Source organism: Sinocyclocheilus anshuiensis, unplaced genomic scaffold (assembly GCF_001515605.1).
Source record: "Sinocyclocheilus anshuiensis isolate Anshui unplaced genomic scaffold, SAMN03320099.WGS_v1.1 scaffold1114, whole genome shotgun sequence".
NCBI lineage: Eukaryota > Metazoa > Chordata > Actinopteri > Cypriniformes > Cyprinidae > Sinocyclocheilus > Sinocyclocheilus anshuiensis.
The window spans coordinates 547,050-555,353 of NW_015540838.1; the positions used below are offsets into that span (position 1 = coordinate 547,050).

Genomic DNA, 8,304 nt, shown 5'->3' on the forward strand with positions numbered 1-8,304 from the left:
CATGGTCAGTGAAGTCTTTTCACTTAGTCCAGGCTCATACTGTCAAAATGACCTTTGCCACGCCACTAAAATTCAGATAAACTGCACAAAACTATCCCAGTAAGGAAGGATATTGATGTTAAAATTCATAATTATTTATTATAAAACATATCTTTCAATTAAAGCAGACTTAAAGTCTTTTGCAATGTGTCTTTAGGTCTCCCAAAGGTCTGTTCTCTTTTCATCTCATTCTTCAATTTCGTAAGCTGCTTTTGTGTGTGCAGCGCTTCCTTGGTGGCAAGAACTATTTCATGTGGACAGCAAATAGGATACAAAATAAGGCCTGAAAATAAAGTGGGACAGGCCAAATACAAATTTAAAGGGGGAGACGGGGACATTTAAAGTGTTCTGAGTGTCTGAGCTACTTTCATGCTAATCTTGTTAGATAATGGTTTGTCAAACATCTAACAATTCATACAACAAAAAACATGGGATTAGTGCCTTTAATGCTTTAAAAATTACAACAAATTGTACCCTAATTGCAAAGTGCCAGCACGTGTATATATACACACATAATTATATATGTATACATATACATAAATACCAGAAATTGTCAAAATTTTGAAAGAAAAATGTGGGGGGAAAACTTTTTCAAAACATGACATCTGATGAAAAATGAACACTAAGGGACACATACTATTGGGATAGAAAGTAAACATCAAATTAAATCCGACATGCACCTCTATTAAATTCTGTCGGCAGGCTCTGTGAGGAAATCAGCACATTAAGTGCTTCTGATATGTGACAAGAACATCTGTAGTACAACACTGGTGTATTATTATATGGTTAATTGAAAAGTAAGTGTTACAAAGCATAAAACAAATAAAGAAAACAAAAAAAATATTCATCACATTACTTTGTAAAAAAAAAAAACAAAAAAAAAAACAGACTGAACCAGTTCTGGTTGCTTTGCCTACTATTCACATAGTTGAATTTTTATAATAGTCCTCATATTGGCAAATTCTGCCAGCACAAGATCCATCAATGGATCATTCCTCATCATACATGAGCATCACACATGTATAATTGTTTCTCCCTTTTTCTTGCTATTAGTCCATAGTCCGTTTCAGATGCACACCAAGACAATGTTTTTACATTTACTGATGAGCTGCGCAAAAAATCACGCGAATATGAACGTGGTTTTGCGCAACTCGTCAGTGAACAACGGCTCTGTGTAGTTAATGCTGCTCAATGTGAAAGCCCGCAGGTGATGGAGATTTACCGCTGATTACAGAACCGGCTTTCTGACAAGATGCGCGTTAAATATCGCATGCGATTAATCGTGCAGCCCTATTGAGAACCAAATCATATCATAGAGTAAAATGGCTATATAATCAAAATCTGATTTGTTCTCATTTAATGAGATTGCAGATTTACCCAAAGAAAAACTAACAGCCAAAATAATCTTTATAAAATAATTTGTGATAGTGGCTACATTTACATGCATGAACAAGCTTTTCAACCCTTTTATACTGCACGTGGAAATGCTCTGAATAAATTTATACTCAATATAACACTATCATGATAAAGGTGACTGCATTTTATTCTAAATCTGTGAATTGTGACACATTCTTCTAATATTTGAATTTTAATAGTATAATGGGTGCACTTTATAAATGCTTTTTAATGGACCCAGAAGATGCTCAGAAAAACTTTAGCAAAATAGTTACTTGGCAGGTGATTTGCAGGTAATCGATAGCACATTTCATGATGTAACAATAGAGAAAGCTGCTTAGAGCAAGGAATTTACATACAAAAGGCTATTATTTTTATGCAAATGGTATATTTGACAAGGATGTCACCTTAAATTAGAAAATGTATTCTTAAATGTCTATTAAATAACAGATATACCAACATTTAAAAAGACATAAGAGGTTTTTATGTGGTTTATTAGATATACTGCAAAGTCAGAGATAATACTGGAACATAAACTTGCATGTAAATGCAGCCAGAATGACATTTATGGATAATTTTGGCCATTGCAAAGACTACAGCTTGCCTTCAGTGTGCTGTGCTGTATCGAGACCATAGTGGTCTTGCGGGGATCTGTTCTTGATCATCCCCTACTGCTGGGCTCTGGACATAGGGCTCGCTGAGGGGGGCGTCTTTCTGTGAGGAGGTCCACAGGGGTCTGGTGTGCACAGGCTGGTCCTATCCTTCACTCTTAAGAATCAAACCTCCACTGACTGGATCTGGTTCATTTGGGCTCGCATCATCTGCACACTGTTGAGAATCTTCTTCTGGTGGCCTGCTAGTGTGACTCCCACCTTCAGAATGTCACTGTGAGGACAGAAAGAGGGCGTGAGAGAAGCAACTGCATAATGCCACAGTCAAAGAATGATCTAAGCAGACAAGACTATCTATCAAATTTACAGTAATAGGTTTCTGGCGGCTATAGCGTCTGGTTCTGTAGCTTGAAACGAATGAAAATTATTGATGTGAATATGTTGAGCTCTATGGAAGATAGCATACTCCATGGTCATCTGAGATACGGCTTCAAAGGTAGTGAGGTCTTCATTGGCAAAGTTCTCCTTGTACTGGCCCATTTTGATGGCATCAAGCCATTCATCCACTGTGCTGAAGCTGGAGAAGTCTGGTGTGCTGCGGTCCAGCAGAGGTAGATGTACACTGCAAAACAGCCACAGAATCAACTTCACTAGAATAAGACTTATATCATGTGTATTAGAAAAAGTGTATTCTGCTAAACTAGAAAAATCCCACCATTTGACCCAGCTGAACGAATTAAAAATGCCAAACGATACAACTCTGCCATACACTATCATTCAAAAGTTTGCTCACCAAGGCTGCATTTATTTGCTCAAAAATACAGTAAAACAGTCATATTGAGAAATATTAATGCAATTAAAAATAACTGTTTTCTATTTGAATATAATTTCAAATATTATTTATTTCTGTGATGGCAAAGCTGAATTTTCAGCAGCCACTACTCCAGTCTTCAGTGTCACATAATCCTTCAGAAATAATTTTAATATGCTGATTAGATGCTAAAGAAACATTGCTTATGATACTCGTGTAAATTCGATTACTGTAAATTTGTAAACTCTTATTGTTACTCTTCAGTCTTTAAATTTTTAATACCTTTTTTGTGTATTTATGTGTATTATATATTTATTCTGTATCTGTAATTTAACTTAAAAATGATAAATTGGTCATTTTTTTAAATATATCAACTTAAATTTTAATTCATTTATAAACTTAAAGTCAGTGTAAAGGCAATTCAGAGAATTGTTTCTAAAAAACACATTATAAATGTTAGAAATGTATAGCTGAAAACACGTTACAAAGACGAATAACTATGTAGTACTGAATTGTGGACTTTGACCATTAAACAGTTTTTCACCAATTTTGTGTTCAGGATTTTTTGGGTGGGACTGAAGTCTCGATGACGCACTGGAGCCACTGAGCATGGCCCCTCCCCTAACACTATAATAACTAGAGCTCATTAGCATCAGTACTTCGCCCGCTCAATTGTGAGTTACTGTCATTACCGTTAGTTACTGCAGCCAACAGTTTACTAGCTAGCTATGCATTCGTCACGTAAATGCATATTACCAAACATGTATGGCTGTATGAATCTAATTAAGCTGCTAGAGGGAGCATCCATTCAGGTTGTAGCTGTATTTGACAGTTGAGAGAGGCGGCTTTCCCACTGTATAAATGTAAATATACAGTATTTGAGATCTGAGAATAATGCTTAACTTTTCAAGATTTTGATATTTTATTTTATTTACCTGGCTTTTTTTTTTCATTCAAATTTGGCTGGGTGGTAAATAACATTTTTCTGTGGTGTGACAAACTGAGAACACATATTTAATATTGGTTCACACTGACTTTAAATGATAATATGCCAGCAAATGTAACTTAAAAAAAATAAAAAAAGATGGAAATTTTTCTGCATTCTAATTATAAAGTTCAGATTGCAATAACAATTTACACATTTTTTTTTATGATTATACGGTTCAGACTAATGAACTGAATACGATTCAGTGCTCAGTGCTTGCTGGCCCCTTCTAGTATGTGTTGACCCAGAATAAAATCTCTTACCCTGAAGAGAGAGGAGTGGTGGCCTTCAGGCTGCCAGGATTACGGATCATCTTATCCAGAGTGTTAACAATCTGATTGAATTTCGGACGGTTGTTTCGGTCCTTCTGCCAGCAGTCCAACATTAGTTGGTGCAGTGCATTTGGACAGTCCATAGGAGGAGGTAACCTATAATCCTGCTCAATTGCATTTATTACCTAGATTGATAGGAAGATAAATTACATATTAAACATGTTATACTTAACAATACATCAATATAACAAAACAATACAAATTTTATACACATGTTCATGTATGCACTTTCAGATGGGATGGTGTTTAATGACATTGTTCGTCCACTAGGGGACATCCTTATCCAGCTCTTCATGGAAACAGAATAGATGAAAAATAGAATCTGTAATCATCAATATGACTATGTAATCATATAAGAATTGATTCATACATCTTGATTGCTCATGTCCCAGTATGGTCGCTCTCCATAGGACATGACCTCCCACATTACGATCCCATAGCTCCACACATCACTCGAGGACGTGAACTTCCTGTATTGAATGGCTTCGGGAGCAGTCCATCGTATTGGAATTTTCCCTCCCTTTGTGGACATTGAATTTAGTAAGAAATATTTCATTAGCATGAAGTAGGTGCTGCCACATAGCATCAGGCTATATAACCCATTAAACAGACACTCACCAGGGCGCTTGTGTATGTAGGATCTGACGTGTCATCTTCCAGAAAGCGAGAAAGCCCAAAATCGGATACTTTGCAGACTAGATTGCTGTTAACCAGGATGTTGCGGGCAGCCAGATCACGATGTACGTAGTTCATGTCACAGAGGTATTTCACGCCAGATGCAATGCCACGCAGCATGCCAACCAACTGAATGACAGTGAACTGGCCATCATTTTGCTAAGATGCCATACAGAGAATACAGAAATATGAAATAAATTAAAATACAATCAAATTATGTATTGAAGACAGAGGATACACATATGTTTCTTCTCTACATTAAGAAAAAAAAGCATTTCTAGCATTTTAAAATCAGCCTTTCTAACAAAACAGCTTTGTTCTGTGAGCTTGTGTCAAAATCTTGTGGCAAAACATCTGGACTTCATTCCAGCTGTGCCTCTCGGCTGACACATCTGGTCCCTACCCGATGGGATCCTGGGTCAGTTAAAAGCAGCACAAGGACAAGTGCCATCACGCACTGTGAAATAAAAAGCTGAACTAAATTGGTTTTAGGGAAATGTGAGAGCAAAAATACTAGTTTTTTTTTTTAATTAGGTGCCAATTAAAAAAAATTGGATTTACAGATTTCAAACCCAATGTAGCATGTAAAACAATTTATATGGGGGTGGGGACTCTAGAAATGTTGTGTGGTTATTGTAGGTTATTTATTTTTACAAATAACCATGATTAAATGGCTCGTGCAGCCCAATTAGAAGTGAAAATTTGTTACAAAAAGTAAAGATATTTATAATGTTACAAAAGATTTCTATTTATTTCAAATAATTGCATTCCATTGAAACTTTCCATTAAAAGTTTCAAGTTTTCGACAGAAATGTTTATTTCTGAAGGATCTTGTGACACTGAGGACTGAAGTAATGATGCTGAAAATTCAACTTTGCCTCTCAGGAATAAATTACATTGTAAAATATTTCAAAATAGAGAGCAATTATTTTAAATAGTAATTTAATATAAATATGACTGTTTTTACTGTATTTTATGATCCAATAAATGCAGCCTTGGTAAATATAAAAGACTTCTTTAAAAAAATACTTACTGATCCCAAATATTTGAACTGTAATGTAAATATTGCTTTAAAAAATGTTTAGTAAATGTTTAAAATCATGTAAACTTAAATGAACTGAAGACTTTCGCCATATTAGTGTCCTAATAAAAGCTATTTTTTTCTACATAGAGTAGGTAACCTCTTGGCGGCCATGTTGAGATCCCATGAACAGTCGAATTTTACTGCCACTGGATATATTTCACTTGTGGAACAAATTAATGATGGTTTACTGTGTGAACAGAGCATTTCTAAAATGGCATCGGTAGCTAAAAACGTTTTCTGCATGATACTTCTTCCACACCACTAGGTGTCAACAAGTCCAAGACAACTTACAAAATTTAAGTGCACTTTCAATGTTGCTGTTGTTGTTTTCTTTCAGCAACTCTGAAGCTTACCCGAAGGAAGGAGTCCAGTGATCCGTTCTCCATGAATTCAGTGATGATCATTACTGGAGTGCTCTTGGTCACCACTCCTTCCAGGTGGATGATGTTGGGATGGTCAAACTGCCCCATGATGCTGGCTTCGCTCAGGAAGTCCCGCCGCTGCTTATCAGTGTACCCTGATTTCAGAGTTTTAATGGCCACCAGAATCTCCCTCTTCCCAGGAAGCCTGAGATTACCGCTGCATACCTCTCCAAACTCACCTTAAATGTTCAAACGATTAGACCACTTGATTACACCTCAGGAAATGTCATTTAAAATTCAGTTAGATGAAAACAATTAAATTAGCAGCCTGGTTTACTAAAACTTTGTTGCTCCTTTATCAATAATTAAAGTTGTAAACACATTAAAAGCTCCAGGCTTTTGCTAGATTGCAGCTGCTTTCTGTTTAACGGTCGATTTGCTTATATGTAGTAATAATGCAAAGATGTTGGTTAGACTGCAAAATCAGCACTCTATGCAATTAAATCTATGCATATTAAAATATTCCTTATTTACGTGAACAGTGAAATTCACCTGCACCAATGACTTGCTCGATTTTCACACAGGTCACGTCTATTTCTTTGGCGAACTCGCGCACTGCCTCATTGGGATCCTCATATGTGAAAGGATCAATGTAGATCTTCATTCCTGGAGTCACTTGGAAAGAGAAACAGGAGCTGCAGTGTATGCAACAAATATATGGCCTATACTGTAATAATTACATATCAATGATTCTTAAACGATGGGATGAGACAAAATGCAATTTTTAAAACTGAAAAAGTTTTGAAAATTTTCACTTGAAAATCAGATCACCAAAATAACACAAATGTACATGTTCATTTTATTTTCTTATTTTAGCATTATATTATATTATATATGTATTTATATAATATGTATTTAGTTATATATAGATATATAGATTTATATTTATAACTTATGTTTTGCCACATATCTTAAGAATCAGTGATGTATATTTAAATGATTTATCTTATTAAATTATCTGTCAACATTATAAAACCCATCAATGAAACAGAATCATATGGCAAACTAAATAATAAAGGCGGAGTATTCTGAGCATGCAAGCACTTTTGGGAGAGTAAATGAAGTAAAAACGAATTATGGTTTCTGCATATACAGCACATGCTGAGTCAACTAGCACATTTTATCAACACGTGAACCGATTTCAATACACTGTAGTTCATAGCGTGTCATCGTGTGGCAAAGATCTTCAAATTGTAAGTAAAGTTGTGCCGTGGTTAAAATGTTGTTTATATGTGCTCTGCTGTTTTCATTTATTGACTTGAGCCTTGTTTAAAAAGATCAAGTAAATATTATAAGCACAAATGAAATATTATAAAGTCACTGAATGGTTTACTCACTGTGGCCGCTTGTGTAATGCTGAAGCTTGTCAGTGTATTCAGATTCTGTCCTGTCACTGTCTCTCCTGATGAGTCCCCAACAGGAAAAGTCAGAAAAAAGGGGCTACTTTGAAACACTTTTTTAAGGTATTTCTTAGTTTATGACAGAAAGATGAAATCAAACATCTGCTCAGTTTTGTTTAATCTATTCCAGATCATGGTAACCAACAGACTCACCGATTACAGACGATAATGAGCACAACCACAGCGATGAGAAAAACAACACCAGCAGCAGCAGAGCCGATAATGAGGGGCAGTTTCTCCTGCAGGCTGGAGCTGTACTCCTCTTCAGATGTATACATGGTAGACACAAAATCAGATCAGCTTTTGTGATTTTTCATCACAAAAAAAGACTCTAACATTTAAATTTTAAAGTCCCTTTGTGTACTGTCTAAGCTAAAATATACAAATACAGTCTGCTTATAGGTTTAGCATATGGAAGCATATAGGTAGCGAAATTCAATTTAAAATGCAATATGCAAAATGGCAATGCAATATGCAAAATGGCAACGCAATATTCAAAATGGCATTGTATTTCTGTATTTAAATTTACATTTTCCATTACCCATACGTG

General features: G+C 35.5%; 1 protein-coding gene across 2 annotated transcripts in view; it reads right to left on the reverse strand.

The window, feature by feature from the left end:
* Nucleotides 1–1,299: 1,299 nt before the first annotated feature.
* LOC107687404 (ephrin type-B receptor 2-like) overlaps nucleotides 1,300–8,304 on the reverse strand; it is a 69,503-nt gene continuing 62,498 nt past the window's right edge. The window contains exons 8-16 of one of the 2 annotated variants that reach the window (XM_016484723.1): nucleotides 7,908–8,016; nucleotides 7,692–7,756; nucleotides 6,847–6,960; nucleotides 6,286–6,533; nucleotides 4,792–5,007; nucleotides 4,544–4,693; nucleotides 4,105–4,298; nucleotides 2,512–2,667; nucleotides 1,300–2,319 (exon numbers count right to left, since the gene is read on the reverse strand). In XM_016484723.1, the coding sequence (XP_016340209.1) occupies nucleotides 2,211–2,319; nucleotides 2,512–2,667; nucleotides 4,105–4,298; nucleotides 4,544–4,693; nucleotides 4,792–5,007; nucleotides 6,286–6,533; nucleotides 6,847–6,960; nucleotides 7,692–7,756; nucleotides 7,908–8,016 (1,361 nt within the window). In that variant the 3' untranslated portion in view covers nucleotides 1,300–2,210. Of the gene's footprint in view, nucleotides 2,320–2,511; nucleotides 2,668–4,104; nucleotides 4,299–4,543; nucleotides 4,694–4,791; nucleotides 5,008–6,285; nucleotides 6,534–6,846; nucleotides 6,970–7,691; nucleotides 7,757–7,907; nucleotides 8,017–8,304 lie in introns of both variants that reach the window. The other variant, XM_016484722.1, reaches the window with a different exon arrangement.